Here is a 19,485-nt window from a genome sequence, read left to right on the forward strand (position 1 = left end):
CACTTACTCGTGCCTTTCCCTATATTTCTTGAGTTGCGTATTATTATGCATACGGTACAGTAGCACACGCACCATGCATCTGTCTGTATGCAATTCTTTAAAGTAATGATCGCGGTGTCACGGGTGTCGAACCGAACACGAGATTACAGTGCTCACTTGGTCAGACAGGCGTAGCAAATCCAAGACACTGTAGTGCATGATTTGATACATGAACGACCAAGATAATTGAGGGGAACAAAATACAGCATTACTACATACGAACTTGAAGTGACCGCTGCTAAAGCATCGCCGGACAAATCTTGCTCTTGAGAAGACATAACGAAACTAGTACCTCATTCGATACCTGGCAACTCTCCCTCCTTCCGAGCCCGCGTCTTCATCGGTGGTTGCGATAGGGCAGGCTTCGTGCTCCCAGATGGCTTATAACAATCTCCTTTCGATGCGGGGGGAGTCGGTGTACTCTCGGAGCCTGGGCCGTGGCCTAGGAACCTCAGCTTCGAGTTGACATCTTTGATAGGTTTGGTGATGATCGCCTGTTTGACCGCTTCCCATGCGACAGCCTGTATGGATTTCAAAAAGTCAGTCTATAGAGGGGATAATGACAACAGACAGTCAACCACGTACCTGACCGACGGAAATACGAGGCTTCACGGAAGGTGGGGCGAACATGCTCGATCGCTGCTTGATTTGAGGGTAGTACTTGGTGACCGGGCTAGCCAACGTCCACAAAAACTGAGGGGAAAGGCGAACATCTTGGTATTCCTCGCCCTCCTGTAGATCATGATACTCTACAACCGGTTGGTTGTAATAATAGATCTCGTCAGGAAGCCTACGATCTTTGTACTGCGAGATCTCCTGGAGCAACTTGTCAATGATGATCTTGTATGCCTTGCCCTTGGCTTTCTTGGGGTCCTTCGGAAGGGGATTGGGTTGAACCGGAGCGAGCTGTTGGTCCGTAGGACGGGAGTTCCAAGCCAAATGGGTGAAGAACGGGCCGATGAGTAGCACCGCATGTACGCGCTTCCAATCTGGGTGATGCGCGAAAGCGGCCATGACGGTATCGTAGACCTGGGGCAAGTTCGCTGCTATCTTCGCATCGGCTGCCTGACGAGCTTCAGCGGTCCACCAGGCGTCAGGAATGTTGAGGGTTTTGTTCTCATGGAAGCATATGAGGACACGTGCACTGGTGATTCCTTTCGGAAGCTTGGCGTCGTTACCCCGGTCGCTATACAAGAGAAAACGAGCGGAATCTGGCCTCTGATGAGGCGGAAGTGACTTGTCGTTCTTCTTGGTTAACTTCGAATTCTCCCTGGTAGCCACCGGCCCTGGTGTGCCGAAGAGAGGCTGAGGACAGACTCCAATGGATATGCGAGGTTGACCAGGATAGTAGAGTGTTGTGCATTCTGTAGAATAGATGTGATTGAAGAGGAGATAGAGAGGACTCTCTTGGCTTCGTAGAAACCAAGCATCGTAGAGAAAGTTTGAGAGCGTTTGGTTGAATTCGGCCAAAGTCTGAGTTGCCTGTTGGACGGTGGTTTGGGGTGGTTAATAAAAGCATGCGCTACATCTAGACGGACTTGTGCGCACCTCCTCAGGAATTTCTTCATTTTGGTTTTTGGGGTTAGCTTTGGGTGGCATGACTGGCCAAAGGGGGCGAGGGTAGGGAGTAGTCTGGATGAACGAGGAGAGAGATGTGGTCGGAGTTCGGAGAGAGACGCTGGTACTGAATACTCTATGCAGAATCGCAATACTTAGGCAGTCAATTGTTGCCTATAACTGGTATCAAAGCGTCACGGTATATTCCTTTTGTCCCCGGTATCTAGTCCACTGCCAGTTGTGCCCTCAGGCAGCGCAGAGTAAGCGGTAAGCTTCTGCCCTCCTTTGTCCTTGATTATCCTCGGTCTACAATTGAACCTCATATATGGTATTCTCCGTGATCTTCTGTTGTCGTGATCGTCAGCCTGAGAGACTCAGACGAACCGCTTACTTGGTAAGAGACGGTCGTGCCCGTTAGTTGGTAAACAAACCGCGCGTGTGCATCCTGATACCTCAACGATGCGCAACATAGTCCAAGACGCAAGAGCGCTTTGACTTCAGCTTGGATAATGTTCGCTGTTCAGGCCTTCAAGCTTCAAGGCCCAGGCCCTGGCAGGTGGAGGAGATCGATCAGATCTCCGATCCTCTCGGGCGTCTATAGCATGTTGAATTCCTAGCCGAAGAAGCGCCAATGATCACAACTTGAACCTATCCACCACGTTCACCACGCCTCCACATACCTGCGCCACTCATCTCACACTTCATCATCTCACTCACGCTATGGAGAGCAGAAATCCAGCACTCTGGGAGAACGGGCAATACCTGGAAGAATGGGACCCCGTCAGAAAGAATAGACACTCCGATGCAGCCCGCAAAGCCCAAGCAGCGGTAAGTTCATCGCTCGTCGTCCTGAGTTCTACCTGACCAAAAATCTCACAGAAATTGAAGAGGCTCATTAAGAATCGTCCGCCTCGAGATATTCTTCCTCGTCGCGAGCTGGCGGGCCGTGGTCCTAGCAAACCACCGCTGCACTACTACGGCTTCCCCTTCACTAAGCAATACGCCATCGATTACGCCAGACGCCATCACTTCACCGTTCCGCTCATGGAGGATGAACGCGATGTTTTCGGCGGGAAGGAGGTCTTCGACTTCAGCGAAATAAACGAGAGCCACTTCGCCGACCCCGAAGTGGCCCACTTCATCGTCGTTGCTTCGCGGCACTTCATGCTCAAAGACCTCTCCGACAAGTGCGGTCTGCAGCTGCAGTCCGGTCGTCCGTTCTCTCTTGAATGGGATGGCATCGTCGCGCTGTGGTCGAACTACGACGTGAAGGAGCGCTACCCGTTGTGCTACGACTACGATGAGGTGGTTGACATCTTGACATCTGCGATGAACGAAGGCGACGGCCCCAAGAGCAAGCTGCAGTGGTGGTTCGACTGGGATAATGATGTGGTACGTTCTGTCTCCCCCCTCCATGTTATACATGGCTGACCGCACGTCCAGGGCGTCTTCACGAGCGTCGATTAAGGGGATCTTTGGTTCGCTTTTCTTTGTCTTATTGCTTTGTATCTATAGCCGCACCTTCGCATGTATCTGGATCAATCTCTGCATCGTTCTTCTTTTTGCTCCTCAGACTCGGAGAGACACTGTCCTTACCACCATTGCAGCTTGTTCTGGGGCCTCGGATGTCGACCACCCCGTCGTACTCACACATCGCATAGCGCTCCTTCACGTCGTAGTTCGATCACAGGCTAAAGCGCAACGATTCCATCTCATTCGAGAGAGAAGGGACGACCGGACCGCAGCTGCATCCGGCACTACTTAGACACGTCAGTGATCAAGAAATGTTGTCTCGGACGCTCGGGGTCCCTGTCTTATCTGAATCCCTCGCTTCTTTCTCTCGTATAGCAGTAGCGTACATTGTCTGTATTGTGTCCGACATGGGGCTAGGCCCTAACGGGACAATAAATGGATTAGGAAAGGGAAAGAAATGTTGTGAGCCGATGGTGACGAAGGGACAGAGATCGGGGTCGCCAAGATGACCATCCAAAGCACGGTCGCCGAAGGAGTCGAAAACCGCCTTGCCGCCAAATACCTTGCTGTCCCCGCTAACGAGGCAATGATGGTGTTTGGCGTAGTATTCAGTCGCGTATCGTTCGGCGTAGGGGGCCCAGTAATAGTAAAGCAGTGGTTCGTTGCGACCACATCCCGTTCAGTTCAGACATTCCCAGCCACAACGTAGTCGTACACAAGCGACAAGTTTCAGAACCTCGACACGGGAAGGTACGGCCTACTCCATATAACGACCAGTCCCCAAGTTGTTGTACGACTCAGAAGTCACTGGACTGAGCACCCATGACAAGGGCCAGTAACTTGTCAAAGTCGGGCGAGCCGAGACCAGTTACCTATGTCAAACTGGTATTAGCTTCCTCAACCAGTAGTCACGACCGCGACACATACCGGATCCCATCCCTGTACCGCTGGGAAGCCCTGCGTGCCGCATCCTGGGTTACTCCCGCTCGTGACATCGTTCAGTGCCGCAGCACCCTGCTGCGAGTATAGAAGCGGGTTGATGAACCCGAGCGAAGGCAGACCCGCGTTCAATCGGGCGTCGTTCAGCAGCGCGACGACGCTGGCGATGACCGGGGTAGATGCGCTTGTGCCGTCGATCGTCCAGAAGCTGCCATTGATCTCGGTGAGGTAGTTCACACCCCGTGCGGAGATGTCGGGGAACGCGCGACCAGTGCTGTTGAAGAGACCTGCATAGGTGCTTCCAATGGTGTTCAGGTAGCTCTCGACTGCGGCGTTCTGGTAGGCGGGCCGAGGAAAGATGTTGGAGAATCCGCCGCCAGTGAAGTCTGCTGCGACTTCGGGTCCGTTAAACCCTGTCGTGGCACCAACGGAAGTCAAGCTGTGACGCGAGAAGGGGAAAAGTTCAGCTACCAGCACACAATGAGGTCGGAAGCTTACAAGGGGCAAGTGCTGGGGAAAGTGGGGCCAAAAGTCGAGGTGTTGCAAGAACCATCCGGGTTAAGGCCATACACTCCCCAATCCCCCGAGGAGAAGATTACGGTAGTTCCTCGAGCGCCGAGCTGAGAATACACATTGCAGAACGTACTGCGAAGCTACCTGTAAGGTCCGGACCAACGGCACATGTACATAGCATGAACTCACTCTGGTAGCGATCCTGTCCCCTCAAACTGAGTCTCGAAGAAGCTGTAGCTGGTGGTGAGAACCAGCGGGAGCTCGTCCAGTCCGAGTAAGTAGTTTGCGAGATCGATGAAGCCTGTTGCAGTCGCGTCACCAACGGAGTAGAAGGTTGTTGGGACGTCGGTCGCAACCCCGACCGTGTATTGGATGTCCAAGCTCTGTGTAGTACGAACGTCGCATCAGCATATCACAGATGTCGGAGGTTGGAACGTACAGCCTCCAATGTCCCGACCCCGCTCGTGACACCACCGTCAACGGACACGATGTTGAACTTCGGAATCGTCGTTACGTCATACCTGCATGCTTGGAAGAATCCCTGTTCATGTCTTAGCTGGCATCACTCTTAGCAAGTACGGGGAAACGTTCACGCACCTGGAGGTCCTTCTCCGAAGGAACTTCGTTAAGATACCCACTGACGCCGATGCTGTTCCCGGTGGCATTCGCAGGTGCAGCGGGAATGTGATAGTATGTCTCCAAACATAGCGGGATGACATCGGAAGAGCAGAAGCCGATCTGCCGTTTTGCAAGTTTCGGCGGCGGTGTGGCAACTTGGAATGACGGATCCTTCGGACGGAGCGGAATGATGAACCTAATGTCGCTTTTGTGAGCTACCAGGTAATGAAGTATACGAATGGATGCGTACTGGGTGGTAGGATAGATGTCCTGCAAGTAAGGCTCCACGTCATCGGGAATCGTTACCGACAAAGTCCGTGTCAGAGTGACGTCGGCATCCTTGTCCTTGAAGACAGTGAAGTTGGCGGTGAGCAGAGCGTTCGCGGTCGACACAGGAATGTCGATGCGCAACATGTCTCCGGACGGCGAGACCGTCTGCGGGTGGATGTTGTGCTTTCCGAGCCAATCGATGACGGCCTTCACGCTGTCCGGCTTAGGCGCAACGAATGCTTCTGCCTAGTAGAGAGAAGTGCATGTAAGTCAATTGTGACTAGGGCATGCGAAGTGTGCACCCGTACCTCCGCCTTCGAGAGATACTTCCCATAGTTGACGCTCTTCGGGTCGCTGACGTCGTAGAGCGCAGTATGAAGACCACCGATGTTGGTAGGAGGCAGCACCAACGTGAGCTGGAGGGACGAGGTCGAGGATGCCGGATGCATAGGTACGAAGTTGGGCTTGGGTACGACCGTTGTCTGACGGCCGCGCGCCCCGATAGAGAGAGCTACGATACTGAGGGCAATGAGAAGAGGAGAGATCATGATGCAATTCGTTCGACGAATTCAGGATTGAGGGTCCTGGTATCATCGACGATGCGGACGGAGCCCTCTTATATGTACCTCGCCACCTCCGCTTCCTTCGGGTATCTTGAACGTTTCGGCGGACAATATTCCGACAGCAGCGCGCGCATCAGACCTTCGGATGCAAGCCCATGAGTTATCTGGGCAAGTTCTACAGTGCAAGACATCGAATGAGACGAACGTTGTTAGAGATCCCAGACCGACTTACAGCATCTCACGCGCTGGACCTCCCAGTGCTATTCTTAACCTGCGATCGAGGTGCTTGTACAGGGACCAGCTGAGCGTGTCGAGGCACAGAGGAAAGGGGTATTGACACTGTCTAGAAGAGTTGATGTCGACGTCGCAGTGTACAACACAATGACAAGAGATCCGCACTTTTTGGGTCCGCTCAGGTACAGAGAACGTACCCGAGAACAGCTGTCGTGCTGGGTAGAGTTCAAGATGGATGTATCCGTCCGACCGTAAGGCATCCTGCAGGTGGCCTATGGCGGTTTGGCATGATCAGATCATTGTGAGGCAGTAAGAGGAGTATCTTCTTACTGAAGGTGTGATTGATGTACGTGGACGGACACGAGAGAATCACCAAGTTGACCTCTGTAGACGTATGTATGACATGCATGAGAGATGGCGCTTCACGTGAGGGGTACTTACTCTTGCGGCGTACCTCTCCGATGGTCTTCTTTGGCCGCTCAACGTCCCGGTCAGCCTCCAGTACTTCCGCCTCCGAGCATGCACCAGGGCTGGGTTTTGCGTACATCCTAGGCCTCACGCTGAACTCACACAGTCTAGTCGCGGTGGGATGCCGACTAGGGGGTGGTCACCATAGCTTCGAAAGCGTGCACTGCCAGAACGAGAGACCCCAGGATACAAATGGAGCAATGCGGTGGTTCGCGGGATGCATAAGAGCTCGTCTTGGTCCATGCTAATTCAGCACATGTCGGGGCCGCGGCTCGCAGTGTCTCGACGTGGGAGCACGAGTTCGAGCCTCTGTCAAGAGTCACGGACCCAATTGCCTTGAAGTCTTGACATCGCTGATCATGCTGAACTAGAAGACCTGTGTGACCAACGATAAGCGTGAGTGATATCTCTCAATGGAGAATGAACTCACAAGCATATAATTGCCGACGTGTACTGGTTGCCCTTCAGAATTTGACGTCCGGCCTCAAACGCCCTTGAGTTCAACGGTGACGACAGTTACGTCTTGTATTTATGGCTGATTGTCGAGAGAAATCATACTGTTCGGGCGTTGCAGACTCCCAATCTTGCGACTGCCAGCGCCCTGTGACGAAGGCCAACGACTGTTTGAAGTCCAATGTGCCGAGTGAGCTTCAGCGTTTGTGTTAGCGAAACAAGCTCTGGGTGATACGAGAGATCGCATTGGTACCATGAGGCTTCAACTTTACGACGACCTGAAGTGTGGTGTCATCATCATCGGGCTACCATTCGTGAGCTTCCGGGGCTCCCGGAGCTGAGAGTGCACGAGCAACGGCGGCTCTGAACGGGGTAGGAAGGACTTGTACCGGAATTGAGATCGGGGACGTTTCCACGAGGCTATGAGAAGGACTCACATTGGATGTATGTACTACCGCTCCGGGCCAGTTGTTAGCGGAAGTTGGCTGACTGCTCGCGTTGCAGGTTGTAGTGGCATTTGATCCGATGTTGCCCCTCAACTTCATGATCTCCAAACGGGTGTATGTTACGGTTGAGTTTTGATGTGATGACACGAATACTCACCTTGACCACTCCTTCATCCAACGTCGGAAGACTCTTCTTGCGATATGCCAGCGGCGCCCTCTTCGGAATTTGTTGGAGGCTTCGGGCTTGCAAAGTTGAGCTCGGTGTCATACATGGTTCGCAACTATCGCAAGCCCGCACTTCTAAGCAACAGCAGCTGTCTACGCGTAAGGGAAAGGAGGGAGAGAAGGAGCTTTGACACTGACATGACGGTTGAACATTGTGCGCTCCGCGGCGGGCCCGGGCCGGCGTGCCACTTGTCCTCGCGCTCCTCGCTCCCTTCTCCTTTTCTCATCCAAATTCCAACGTTCTGCTCACAAACGCACTCTCAGAGGTAAACTTGACGAGCTCCTAAGGCTCGCAACTAACAAGACATCGTTGTCCCTCGCCTTGAAGCTCGGTCCTGCAACCCACACGGTGCCACGAGTGACGAATGTCCCTCAAGCTCGAGTTCCCATCTTCAGCTTGCAACCTTCCTCCGGCTCGCCAGGTGCAGACTCCGTTCTACACCTTGACGGCTATGACCGACGAAGGTATCACGGAAACCTACATCGTGACCAAGATCATCGACACCCTCTCTAACCGTGCCAATGGCATGAGGAGAGTCTATCGTGGCACGATGGTCATCAAGTTGAGGGGCATTACCCGCACCTTCATCTTCAAGGTAGCATTCGGCAGACGACACGCCAAAGATCTCAAGAAGGAGGCCAAATTATACGAGGGCAAGCTTCACCCGCTCTGCGGCAAGGCCGTACCTATCTACTACGGATACTACATGGGCGAGACCTATGAAGGACTCACCGGCGTGATGATGCTGGAGGACTGCGGGCGGCCTCTTCGCGTGCCGCTCCGTCAACAGCCGATATACTTCAGGTGAGCGATTCCGGGGGCAGTTCGAGCAGTATGGACACGATCTGACGTGTACGCACTTTTCAGGGGAACCGTGCTTACCCATCTCATCGACATCCATCGTGCCGGCGTTGCGCTGGATGCCTTCGGCTTAGGGCATATCGTAGCCACGAAAGTTCCGGGGACAGACGACAAGCTCTTTCCTGTCATCATCGACTTCCTCGACGCGAATGACGCCCATAAGTGCGAGTATGAGGGCGATTTCACCTTCTATGAGCCTATTCCCTACCCGACCGAGGTGGCTTGCTCGCAGATATGGAGGGCTTTCATGGATGCGGATACCTTTTGGCCTCGTGAGTGGTGTGTCTTTTTCGCAATCCCAATGTCTCACCATCAACGCCATATAGGTTACGTTTCATTCTTCGGGAAAGACATCCCAGTCGAGTACGCGAAGAGCGTCGAGACACTGAAGGAACACGGCAATCCCCGGGAGGGAACATCCCAATACCTTATAGACAGGACGGCGTACGTGGTCGTGAAGGACTATTATGACTGGCGTGTTGAAAGGAAGAGATACGACCAGGGGAAGGCGCGCACCGAGTAGTGAATGTGATCACACTCGTCGTCCTATGCCACTGTGCTGTCTACTACTTACCCCAATAAAGTAGCTGAGATTTCGTGACTGGGAAGCGAGTGAGAGATTGTGAGCGTCGAGGGCGCCGTGCGCTTCACGGTGCCCCGCTTGTCCTGTGCTGGGATAGATACGTACAAAGCCTGCGGAGTATAGTAAATGAGGTCTGTAACGGCAGTCAGACACTGTGCCACATAGTTCATCGAATCATGTATATTGTGTACGGTATACGAGGACTACACTACGATGAGCGTCGGGCAATGCTTGCTAGACCCATCCCTCAACAGATTCCCGCCATTCTTGAAGATAGGGATGACTGTCCAAGTAATCCCTCTGGCTCACCCGTTGCCCGAGAGACTTGCATGCAAATGCAGCATCTCTCTGTGCGTAGTCGTAGTTTTCGGGATCAATTCCTCGCTTGGCCTTCACTATCTCGATGAGCTTCTGCGGTCCCTCAATAGCCCAAGCAGCCGGCAGAAATTCGCTGCAGTAGATAACGTGGCCTTTGAGAAGAAAAGGTGAGCGGCGACCAGACAGTGTCAAACGGGATTAAGGGACGCACTGGGACGCCATGTTTCCGCAAGGTTCATGCAGACCTCATACAGCTCCGAGCAATCGAACTGAAGTCTGTCAGGTATCGGGGCCTAGCGAAGCGTGTGAGGAAAGGTACCGATCTACTGAGAAGGGGTAAGACCATACCTGATGTCGAGTTTGTAGTACTGCAGCTTGGCCTTTAGCGAGACGCCGCCATCCTGCAGGACACGGCGCCCGCCATAGGCGACCTTGCAGACCACGCGTTGTTCATCTGGGTGTATCTGGTCGCCATAGATGCGCCGCAACGCTGCTCGGAAGACCTGCGTGTTCCCGTCAGGCCGTTCCACAATAAAGCCTTCAACAAACGCTCTGAACGCATGTCTTCAAGTCTGAAGGCGGATCACTACCATGTGTTCATCCTAGATCACCGGAATACATGTGCGAAGGGGGCATGCTACCTCATAGTACCTGGTACGATTCATTAATGCGAGCTGGAAACTCTCATAAATCCTGAGCTCTGAGTCAACAGATGCATTTCCACAAAGAGTCAGCTCAAACCGACAAGACCACGTTCAGGAGCTTGTTGTAGTCTGGGGTTCCCAGTCCCGTAACCTAAGGGGACGATTGACTGTCAGCTACCGTTGCTTCTCCTACAAACTAAGAAGTGAAGCTAGTGAAGGACGTACCGGATCCCATCCAGCAAGCGCAGGGAAACCCTGCTTCCCGCATCCCGGGTTACTCCCACGCGTGATATCATTTAACGCCCCTGCACCCTGCGAATACAGCAGCGGATTGATGAACCCAAGCGACGGCTTCCCCGCATTCAGCCTTGCATTATTCAGCAGCGCAATAACGCTCGCCCACGTTGGCGTCGACGCGCTCGTCCCGAGGATGAAGAACAGCTCGTCCGCGACCCAAGTGAAGAAGTTCACAGACTGCGCGGAGATGTCCGGGAAGCCGCGCCCGGAGGTGTTGTAGAGCCCTGCGTTCGTGCTCCCGAGCTGACCGAAGTACTGCTGCACAGCGCCGTCTTGATACGATGGGCGCGCGAAGATGTTCGAGAAGCCCCCAGAGGAGAAGGATGCCGCGACCTCGGGTGCGACGCCTTGTGTGCCACCGACAGACGTTAGGCTGTAGCGCGTGTCGTGGCGCGTCAGGGGTGGGGACTTCAATGCATGACCACGGAAACTTACAAGGGACAGCCGCTGGGGAACGTAGGCCCGAACGTGGTGGCGTCGCAGGTGCTATCGAATGAAAAGCTGTACACGCCATTGTCGCCGGAGCAGAAGAGCACCGTCATGCCCCGACTTCCCAGCTGTGCGTAGACGTCGCAGAACGACCTGCCACTCATCAGTCACCAGCAAGTTTCCAACGGGTGATGCACTCACTCTGCAAGGGGAACATCAAACATAAAATCATCTTCGTCGAAGCCATAGCTGGTACTGAGGACCAACGGGGTCTCTTCAAGGGACAGTATGAAGTTCGCAAGGTCGATGAAGCCGAATACGGTGTCATCGCCGACGGAGTAGAGAGTAGTCGGCACCCCTGTAGCGACACCCATGGTGTACTGAATATCTAGACTCTGAAGAGCATGTCAGTAGTTTCGGCGTATCCATTCGAAAGAAGGGGCACAAACAGCTTCAAATGTCCCATTTCCTGAGGTGATACCTCCATCCACAGAGACGATGCCGAAGAAAGGCGTAAAACTCACGTCAGGCCTGAAGTCTTGGAAGAAGAGCTGCGGATGCCTTGAGCGAATGCTCGTGCGCCGACTTAGAAGAAACTTACGTTCAGGTCCGCCTCCGTGGCCATCTCCCCGAGGTAGCTACTGACCGAGAGGCTGTTCCCACGGTTGGTAGAGGGCGCAGACGGGATGTTGTAAAGGTCTTCTAGACATTCCGGGAAGATTTCGGTCTGGCACTGGCTGGGAGGCGTCGCCTTCTTGCCCAACACAGACTTCGGCGGCTGCACAACCTTAAATAGAGCACCTTTCCTAGTTGGCGGAGGAATGAACCTGAATGTCACGGTGTCAACGGCGCTCGGATGCGCCTGCGCGAGAGAATATCAGACGCACTGTGTGGTCGGGAAGATGAACTTGACGTGCCGTTCAACAGCCTCGGGGATTGTATACGACAACGTGCGGATAAGCGTTGTATCTGAGTGCTTGTCAGCGAACTCGGTGAAATTCGCGCTGAGCAACGCGTTCGCAGTCGACACTGGCACGTTGATACGCAGCATGTCTCCCGAGGGCGAAACCACCTCGGCCGTGATACTGTGTTGAGAGAGCCAGTCCGTGACGGCCTTGATGCTCTCAGTCTTTGGCGCAACGAATGCTTCAACCTAGGACAAGATCAGTATGGTTTCTGACACGACAACGAGAAGGAAATACCTCAGCCTTGGTCAGATACTTCCCATAGCTGGGGCTGGCGGGATCGCTGACATCGTACAGCGTTGCGTGAAGGCCACTCATGTTCGTGGGAGGTAGACCGAGGGTCAGTGAGATCGATTGCCCCGGCGAGGCTGGGTGGAGAGGCGTGAAGTGCGGGTTCTGCGGAACTGTCTGCTGCGCGCCATGAATCCCCGATGACAGAGAGAGAAGGCCGACGAGGATGAAAGCTGGAGAGAGCATGTCGACGGGAGATCTTCAGGTATCCCTGAGGGCTCTGATCAGTAAATCGGCGAGCACTCTTCTTATAAGAATCATAGGCGGCTGCACGAAGGTTCAGTTAAGCGAGTAGTCATTGGCTCAATGCCTGAGCATCTCTGCAGGAACAGAGTATGTATTCAAAATGGTCACGAGCATGCACACAGGAACATCATGAAGACGATGTCTGATGCTTTCGAGTCGGACATAGCGCGCCACATGAATCGAGACGTGAGACTCCGCACCGGTCCTGGAGCGAAAGCGACTCCGATGTCTCGGAAGAAAGCAAGGAATTCATTGACTCACCCTGCTTCTGTTCAGGTCCAGGGGTATCGCTTGAGCAAGATGCAAGATGCATTATGACGGGGTGACAGCTTCTTCAAGTTCTCGCCGATGTGATATCACGGAGCACCTAAGCAGAACTCGATGGATAGAAAGCACGGTACAAGATATCGTCTAGTGGAGAAAAGGCGGGTATTGACGAGTAGCGAGACGAGAAACTTTGCAAATGCCGGTCCAATATGCCTCTTGAAGGGCTGAGCTTGTAATCAGTAAAACTTCATCCGGGCGGAAGAAGGAAGGACGCACACGTCGTGTAACGCCCTAGAAATCGTTTACTGAGACAGTATGGCTGGACAGAGACTTGGCTGCGACGAGGTCGGGGGCATGTCGATGAGACTAAAACGGAGGACTCACATCGAATGTACTTCTCCAGGTCACTACCCCGCTCCGCGTCGATGATATTCGTCGGCGGAGGATGCCTGATCTCGTCCGGGCTGTGGTGGGCATTGGACTTGATGTTGCCCGCTGACTTCATGAACTGTGTACCGACGTACGTCGCGGGAGTGCTCTGATGTGAAACTTACATGTATACTTACCTCGACTTGTTCCTTCGTCCACGTGTCCAGCCTGCGGGGTATGCTTGCGCGATTGACGCTGCGGCCCTCGTCACCCCATGTCAACCAACGTTACACTGCAAATACTCACCAGATGAAGATGCCGAGGTTGTACGATACCCATCGCGGGTTGCGCGTCTTGCAGTCCGCGCAAATGTCTGCACGAGTCTCGTCCGTCAGTCCAGCCTCTAGTGACGATTACTGTTAAGCGTACCGTTCCCTGCTAGTTCCGGCTGCATCCGTTGATTCCTCTCAGCGGTAATCTTGTTGATAGACATGATGGGCAAAGATGCCGCGCTTGGACTTAAGCTTTAGCTCTCGGCAGCGGGAACGATTAGGTCGCAGAACGAGGATGGGTGTTGTGACTTGTCGCCGCCTCGCACGTCAGAGTTCGTAATGTGTTCATCGTGTTGAGCTTGTTGTTGTAACAAATTTGGGAGTGTGTATAGGGATTCCGCGGCGGGTAACGTGCTCGCAGGAGTTAGCGATTGAGGCGGGGAAGGAGTGGCGGCGATCTTGAGATGACGTGGCTCTCGACGTGGAGATGTAGTGGGATATGGCTTTCGAACGGTTTGAAGTGGAAGATAAGTGATCAAGAGCGCGAGGGACCAAACAGCGACTTATGCCAATGGGGTACGTACGACTTGTACTCTGCGACGAGATTGGGGACATGTTGACAAGACTAATATAGAGAAGGACTCACATCGAATATATTTCGCTAGATCACTATCCCCCTCCACGTCAATCACGTTCGTTAGCGGAGGATGCCTGACTTTGTCCGTATTGCAGAGGGAAGTCAACTTGATGTTGCCCGTCGATTTCATGGACTGTGTACCAGTGTACACATGGGAGCTTTGAAGTGAGAACACGGACACTGACCTCGACCTGCTCCTTTGTCCACGTTCATCTTCCGAGGTAGCTGCCGATGGCGAGGTTCTTCCCGGGGTCGGTAGAGCATGTAGAAGGGGTATTGTGAGTAACAGTCCTCCAGACGTTGCGGGGAAATCTCTGTCTGGCACTGGCTCGGAGGCACCGCCTTCTTCGTCAAAGCAGACTTCGATGGCTGCAGAGTCCTGAACAGAGCCTCTTTCCCGTTCGGCGAAGGAACGGGCTTAATGTCACGGTATCAGCAAAGCGACGCGCACGCGAGACAGAATCAGACGTACTGCGTGGTCGAGAATCTGCGCTTGACGTGTTGCTCGACAGTCTCGGGGACTGTGCAAGACGGCGTGTGGATGGGCGTCGTGTTGCAATGTGTCAGCGAGCTCAGCGGAGCTCACGCCCTAGCTAACAACTCGTTCACAGTCGGCACGTTGAAACTTCGCAGCATGCATTGATTACTCGACGGTGGCCCGTTCTGAATCTGAGTTGTGCTGAACGTCGTGCTCACACTGGGCGACCCGCGCTTCCGTGGCTAGTCATGGTCGTAGACGAGGGCTCAAACTCGCTGGCGTAATCGAGCGGACGTGCGAACGAATTTATCCTGGGGGCGGAAGAGCCTTTGGCGGTGGTGGAAGATGTCGACGCAGTCGAAAGGAGAGCGGATGATCCAGCTCGCGCGGTCGCACCGGCAATCGTCTTGCACAAGCGTGCGTACATTGCGGATGACGTCTCCTGTTGTACAAGGTCCGTGCTACTAGACAAAGGGCTCCGTCACTACTCTGGTCTAGTTGATTAACGTACGCGATGACATGGCATGGTCGGGATAGAGTCGAATGCTTGTTGAGCAGAGCGCGGACCGTGTCATCACACGGAACACGTTTGCTAGGCTCGTTCTTCTTGAAGGATGAGATCGTGGGCAGGCGGCGAGCGCGGGGGCATTCGTTCCAGGGTGGCTGAAGGAGACTTGGACGTCAGACCAAACGAGGAGCCGCCTCGACACTGTCAACACGCTCGAGGTCGACTGAAGGGCATGGGGGTCGGTACCGTGATGCTAGGAATGGATATGGAAGGAATATGGTTGCGAGCAACGTATTCATGACATCTTCTTCGGGGGGCAGAGGGACGGCGGGGCTCATGCAGTGGCGTTCGCGCAGGCGCATGTAGAGCGAGGCGGACGCTCTGGTGACGCCACTGCTCGAGGTCCGGGGTCAAAGTCTTAGCGGCGACGGTGCGGAAGTGATCGTCTACATCCGGGTCGTATCGGGCCAAGATGAGCTCGTTGTTGTACACGAAAAGAGAAAGTGGCCTGCCGAGAGAGCAGGCGGGAGGTTCGGCCAGGGGTTGTGGATGTCATCGTTATTGTGGCAGGCACTGGAGCCATGGAATGGGGGGCGTGTGCCCTTGAGCGTTGCAACAACATCGTCCCGTCACGGATGCCTCCAGGTCCATGCCCCGCGACCGCTGCAGCTGGCAACGGCGGGCACAGCAGAGGAACCACAGCGGGTGCGTGCGGTACATGTTTACGAGGCCGCGCAAGTCCGCAAACACCTCAATCGAGAAGTCCGCGATCGCCTCGGGACCAAGGGTCGAGCCTATGGAGGTGTACGGTTGGTAGGTGGGTGATTGGGAGCTCTTGTGCGCACGACGTTTCTCTGTGGCATTGCGTGAGGTGGATGTCGCGCGACTGAGCGAGATTGCGTCAGTCAGTGTAGATGCTAGGTCTCGTTAGCCATCAATCCCTCTTAAAGGAACCTGACACTCACCTGGGGCAACAGTCGTACCAACGCGCGACTTGAACAAGGCGAACGGATGCTTCGAGGGCGCGAACGTGCAGGGACATGCACGGGAACTTGATGGACGCGCGGTGGGCGATATCGACGGCCGCGTGCATGCAAGCGAAGACCCCCGCAGTAAGAAAGGCAGCGTTCGGTGATTTCTCCACGACTTGAAGGGGTTGGCAGGATGGTGGTCACTAGAAGCAAGGAGCTGAGGGTTGTTGTGGACGTCGCACCGGAGTGGACGTCGCACACAGGTGTTCGCGCAGGCGTGTGTAGAGCGATGCGGACACGCTGGTGATGTTCGGCTGCTCGAGGTCTGGGCTGGGAGTCCTGGCGGCGATGGCGCGGAAGTGATCGTCGTTCTGGGTTGTATCGGACCCCGGGGTGAGCTCCTTGGTATGTGACAAACCAGGCAACTGCCTGCCATACCGAGGGAGTAGGTGGGAGCTTCGACCACGAGTTGTAGTAGGAATCATTGCCAGTCGCTGTTGTGGCGGTACTGGATGGGGTGCGTGCGGCACGAAGGTCGTCAAAAGTGAGATAGTCGGCGAGGGAGGGGACCACGGGCGCCGATCTGGCTGCGCGGTCAATAAACAAAAACGTCGGGGGACAACGACACTTGCAGGATATGGGGTGCGACGCTCATTGAATAATCAAGAACTCACCTTGGTCCGTGCTCTCCACCACCGTCATGTATGTAGTCTTGCATTTCCGTTGCGCTCACGTATGACCGTCAACTCGTCATCCTGCGTCGGCGTGTCCTTCGCGTTCGCTTTGCGTGCCGACATCGTCGAACGTCTTCATTGTTTCTTCATGACTGCATTGTCCTGTCGCGTCTGCCTGACAAGGATCGTGTCGCCTTGATGTAGATCGCACGGACATGGATCCAGAGCTGGTCGATGGGAGGAGGTCAGGAACATTGACGAGATACGCGATCATAAGTAACAAGAGCAAAGTTAGCATTGTTTAGCGCGACACGTCGATCACGTGAGAGACGCGACGCGACGCGTCCCGGGGGTATATAAGGCTCCCTCTGCACCCCCGGTCGGTTTATGGACTCTGGACCCATACTGTCCCTATGGCGAAGGTGCTCTTGCAGTCAGAGGGTCACAGAAGACTAGACCCCACCTCAAGAGTCGGCAGAAATGCAGGAACGTAATGAGCAGAGTAGGTACAGTAAGTGTTGTTCTCTGTTACCGACTCTACGCTCTTTCCCCACTGCTCAGTCTCAGTACGCAGCCTCTCCGACAGCGACAATAACCGTCAGAGCGCGCTGCATGCACATCCTGGGCTGTTGCGTGCTGTCGCCTAGCTACTCGCCATGGGTCTTGTCCAACAACCTGGACTGGGTACATGTCGCACATCCTCTGGGAGCACACATTCTGCATCGCCTTCGTTCTCGAGTCGTACTTCGACGTCCAACTGCAATACCAAGAGAGCTATGTGATACCGTACCTGTGCTGGTGATGCGCTCCTGTGTCTCTCACGTTTCTTAACATCCCGCTGGTCTTCCTCCTCTGCATGCTGCGCACCTGAGAGAGGCCCGAGCCCTCCAGCACCCCTTCTGAATGTGATGACAGACGCGTCTGCAACGACGAGGCGAGTTACGGTACTGACAGACCGAGTACTCCGAGCGACACGCTCAGATGGGCGTAAGGCGTCGTCGGAAAGAGCGTGATGAGTCGTCGCGGCATATGCTTGACAATGTGAGAGCGACAAGCAGAGAGAGAGTCTCAGCAAGGGAGTAATTGAGAAGACGGAAAGCAGTAGACAGTACGCAGGAGTCAGAACTGTTCTGCGTTGCGCATCGCGCGCCGCCGTTGTCTCACGGGCGTCCGGGAGCGCTAGAGCCGCTGGCACAACTTGTCTCTTCTCTCCCTCGCCCAGGATGAGCTTCCCTCACCGTGCTCACCACAGCTACGGCTGCGACGATGAAAGCTTTCTAGGTGCAGAAAACTTTGGCGAAGTTGGTGGTTGTTGTCACAAATCTCAGCAATCACGCTGCTGACATGAATACTTCGTCAGCACGTTCTGCAACGCAAATGCCCAGCTCGGCGCTCGGGGTACTAGCGTCTTCTTCTGCTCTGGGGACAATGGCGTGTAGCAGTATTGTTAGGATTCCTGCGACAACGTTCATTATCATAGCTCACTGGTACGCCGCTCACACGACGAGATGCTAAGTAGAGCCAAGCAAGCAGCGCTCCTAAAGCCGGATGAGATGAGGCCCGGCGCAATCTTCTCGAAGTCTGAGTACACGATTGTTTCGCATTAGTGTCAACTTGGCATGCAATATATGACATATATGAGGCCTTGAATACAGGATGCCGCCGACATAACTCTCTCATTGGTGGTTCGAGTCGACCAGGCAGATCGAATAGGTTGAGTTCGCGGTGGATGGGCATACGAATTGAATATATTATACACAGACAGCAGGGCAGCAACGGATGTCGGACAGTCCAGTGCAAAGTAGTATGGCAATTACGATCGATGAGGAACGAAGTGATCGTTTTTTAGGTACGACGCTCCCCGCCAAAAAGTGTCACGACAACCTGTGACGTGGGAACTTTTTTCACACTCCGATTATCTTGAGTAAGTATTCTGTACTTACCAGGTAACTAAATTACTTATCGAAATAAACCCTAGAATGATGGGACCCTAACCCTGGGTTGTGGTCACCCGCGCACCTTACTTGGTCCCAAATCCAGCCTTCGTCTCTTGACCAGCGACCACCACCATCGCTGCTGCGTTGCGCCCTCATCCCATCCCCGCACCCAGGAACGCACACTCTTGCAAACGCGTTTTACGCTCTGCAGAGTCTGCTTTCGCGAACAAACCCAGTCTGTCGCTCGTTCTCTCTCGCTCGTTCTCTCTCGCTCGTATGCTCTTGCTCGACGCACCCTCGCACAACGCCCTCTCTCGCGCGCACTATGTCGTCCATTCGCCGCGGCAGTTCCCAGTTGGCTGAGACATCCGAGGGCGCACCCTCGCAGGTAACTATTCGTTTATGTCCTGACGGAGTAGAGTACGCGTGTAGATATCGTCATTAATGCCCCCTCCCAAGATGTTACCACCCACTTCGCGTTCAAACGGCGGCTCGGTTGCAGCGCCTGGTGAGTCTTCCGGTGTGGCGGATGTTTCTGCGATGCAGAACCCTCCAAGGTAAGTTTCACGTTGTGCTATCTCTTTCAACATCATATCGAATTGTAAGTGGTGGTATGGTAAGGATCTCGGGGCGCCCCTCCGTCAGCCTTCTCCCGCCCCGTCCTGGCAACATCGGGGCGTCTTCTCCTCCGAGGACTGTCCGGCGCCCTCACAAAGTCCTCGCGATGAAAACGTGCTTCAATACCGCACGTCGCGCACGCATGCTCGCGCAAGAGCGCGTTTCGCTTCCCCCGCCACCTCTGGTCCACAGCGATGGGGACATGTTGGACAAACTTCACGACGACAACGACATGTCTGCCAATGACGACGAGCATGCGGACTACGTGTCTGTCGACGCTGATGACATCGACGACGACAACAACGACAACGACGACAATGA

The 19,485-nt window shown here is 54.3% G+C and overlaps 9 protein-coding genes across 9 annotated transcripts; 2 read left to right on the forward strand and 7 right to left on the reverse strand.

Moving 5' to 3' along the window:
- Window positions 1-241: 241 nt before the first annotated feature.
- Window positions 242-1,682, reverse strand: L226DRAFT_563534 (uncharacterized protein). Its single transcript, XM_067683565.1, has 3 exons — window positions 1,588-1,682; window positions 625-1,521; window positions 242-560 (listed from the first exon to the last, which is right to left on the reverse strand). Exons 1-3 carry the CDS (start codon window positions 1,636-1,638, stop codon window positions 333-335), a joined length of 1,176 nt encoding a protein of 391 aa, XP_067529788.1. The 5' UTR covers window positions 1,639-1,682; the 3' UTR covers window positions 242-332.
- A 559-nt stretch (window positions 1,683-2,241) lies between these two features.
- On the forward strand, window positions 2,242-3,520 carry L226DRAFT_494667 (uncharacterized protein). The gene is made up of 3 exons (XM_067677490.1): window positions 2,242-2,424; window positions 2,476-2,988; window positions 3,040-3,520. Exons 1-3 carry the CDS (start codon window positions 2,317-2,319, stop codon window positions 3,061-3,063), a joined length of 645 nt encoding a protein of 214 aa, XP_067529789.1. The 5' UTR covers window positions 2,242-2,316; the 3' UTR covers window positions 3,064-3,520.
- Window positions 3,521-3,866: 346 nt separating this feature from the next.
- L226DRAFT_472089 (family S53 protease-like protein) lies at window positions 3,867-5,858 on the reverse strand (the record flags this gene model as incomplete). The annotated part of the gene is made up of 8 exons (XM_067676434.1): window positions 3,867-3,941; window positions 3,997-4,447; window positions 4,507-4,653; window positions 4,711-4,904; window positions 4,961-5,062; window positions 5,119-5,335; window positions 5,390-5,655; window positions 5,718-5,858. The coding sequence occupies 8 exons, from the start codon at window positions 5,856-5,858 to the stop codon at window positions 3,867-3,869; spliced, it is 1,593 nt and encodes a 530-aa protein (XP_067529790.1).
- A 211-nt stretch (window positions 5,859-6,069) lies between these two features.
- L226DRAFT_305662 (uncharacterized protein) lies at window positions 6,070-6,622 on the reverse strand. Its single transcript, XM_067673742.1, has 3 exons — window positions 6,537-6,622; window positions 6,205-6,478; window positions 6,070-6,147 (listed from the first exon to the last, which is right to left on the reverse strand). The coding sequence occupies exon 2, from the start codon at window positions 6,464-6,466 to the stop codon at window positions 6,239-6,241; it is 228 nt and encodes a 75-aa protein (XP_067529791.1). The 5' UTR covers window positions 6,467-6,478; window positions 6,537-6,622; the 3' UTR covers window positions 6,070-6,147; window positions 6,205-6,238.
- Window positions 6,623-8,349: 1,727 nt separating this feature from the next.
- On the forward strand, window positions 8,350-9,183 carry L226DRAFT_472166 (uncharacterized protein; the record flags this gene model as incomplete). The annotated part of the gene is made up of 3 exons (XM_067676445.1): window positions 8,350-8,603; window positions 8,667-8,932; window positions 8,987-9,183. The coding sequence occupies 3 exons, from the start codon at window positions 8,350-8,352 to the stop codon at window positions 9,181-9,183; spliced, it is 717 nt and encodes a 238-aa protein (XP_067529792.1).
- A 245-nt stretch (window positions 9,184-9,428) lies between these two features.
- Window positions 9,429-9,837, reverse strand: L226DRAFT_540060 (uncharacterized protein). The gene is made up of 2 exons (XM_067681797.1): window positions 9,773-9,837; window positions 9,429-9,713 (listed from the first exon to the last, which is right to left on the reverse strand). The coding sequence occupies exons 1-2, from the start codon at window positions 9,798-9,800 to the stop codon at window positions 9,478-9,480; spliced, it is 264 nt and encodes an 87-aa protein (XP_067529793.1). The 5' UTR covers window positions 9,801-9,837; the 3' UTR covers window positions 9,429-9,477.
- A 372-nt stretch (window positions 9,838-10,209) lies between these two features.
- L226DRAFT_305745 (family S53 protease) lies at window positions 10,210-12,810 on the reverse strand. The gene is made up of 9 exons (XM_067673744.1): window positions 12,695-12,810; window positions 12,134-12,398; window positions 11,819-12,084; window positions 11,533-11,758; window positions 11,381-11,482; window positions 11,133-11,326; window positions 10,938-11,084; window positions 10,431-10,875; window positions 10,210-10,356 (listed from the first exon to the last, which is right to left on the reverse strand). Exons 2-9 carry the CDS (start codon window positions 12,371-12,373, stop codon window positions 10,297-10,299), a joined length of 1,680 nt encoding a protein of 559 aa, XP_067529794.1. The 5' UTR covers window positions 12,374-12,398; window positions 12,695-12,810; the 3' UTR covers window positions 10,210-10,296.
- Window positions 12,811-12,991: 181 nt separating this feature from the next.
- Window positions 12,992-13,562, reverse strand: L226DRAFT_575841 (Arf GTPase activating protein; the record flags this gene model as incomplete). Its single annotated transcript, XM_067685260.1, has 5 exons — window positions 12,992-13,035; window positions 13,085-13,208; window positions 13,267-13,324; window positions 13,376-13,442; window positions 13,499-13,562. The coding sequence occupies 5 exons, from the start codon at window positions 13,560-13,562 to the stop codon at window positions 12,992-12,994; spliced, it is 357 nt and encodes a 118-aa protein (XP_067529795.1).
- A 1,831-nt stretch (window positions 13,563-15,393) lies between these two features.
- L226DRAFT_305714 (uncharacterized protein) lies at window positions 15,394-16,563 on the reverse strand. The gene is made up of 2 exons (XM_067673743.1): window positions 15,930-16,563; window positions 15,394-15,881 (listed from the first exon to the last, which is right to left on the reverse strand). The coding sequence occupies exons 1-2, from the start codon at window positions 16,369-16,371 to the stop codon at window positions 15,523-15,525; spliced, it is 801 nt and encodes a 266-aa protein (XP_067529796.1). The 5' UTR covers window positions 16,372-16,563; the 3' UTR covers window positions 15,394-15,522.
- Between the last annotated feature and the right edge of the window lie 2,922 nt (window positions 16,564-19,485).

Source organism: Lentinus tigrinus, assembly GCF_003813185.1.
Source record: "Lentinus tigrinus ALCF2SS1-7 unplaced genomic scaffold L226scaffold_50, whole genome shotgun sequence".
Classification (NCBI taxonomy): Eukaryota; Fungi; Basidiomycota; class Agaricomycetes; order Polyporales; family Polyporaceae; genus Lentinus; species Lentinus tigrinus.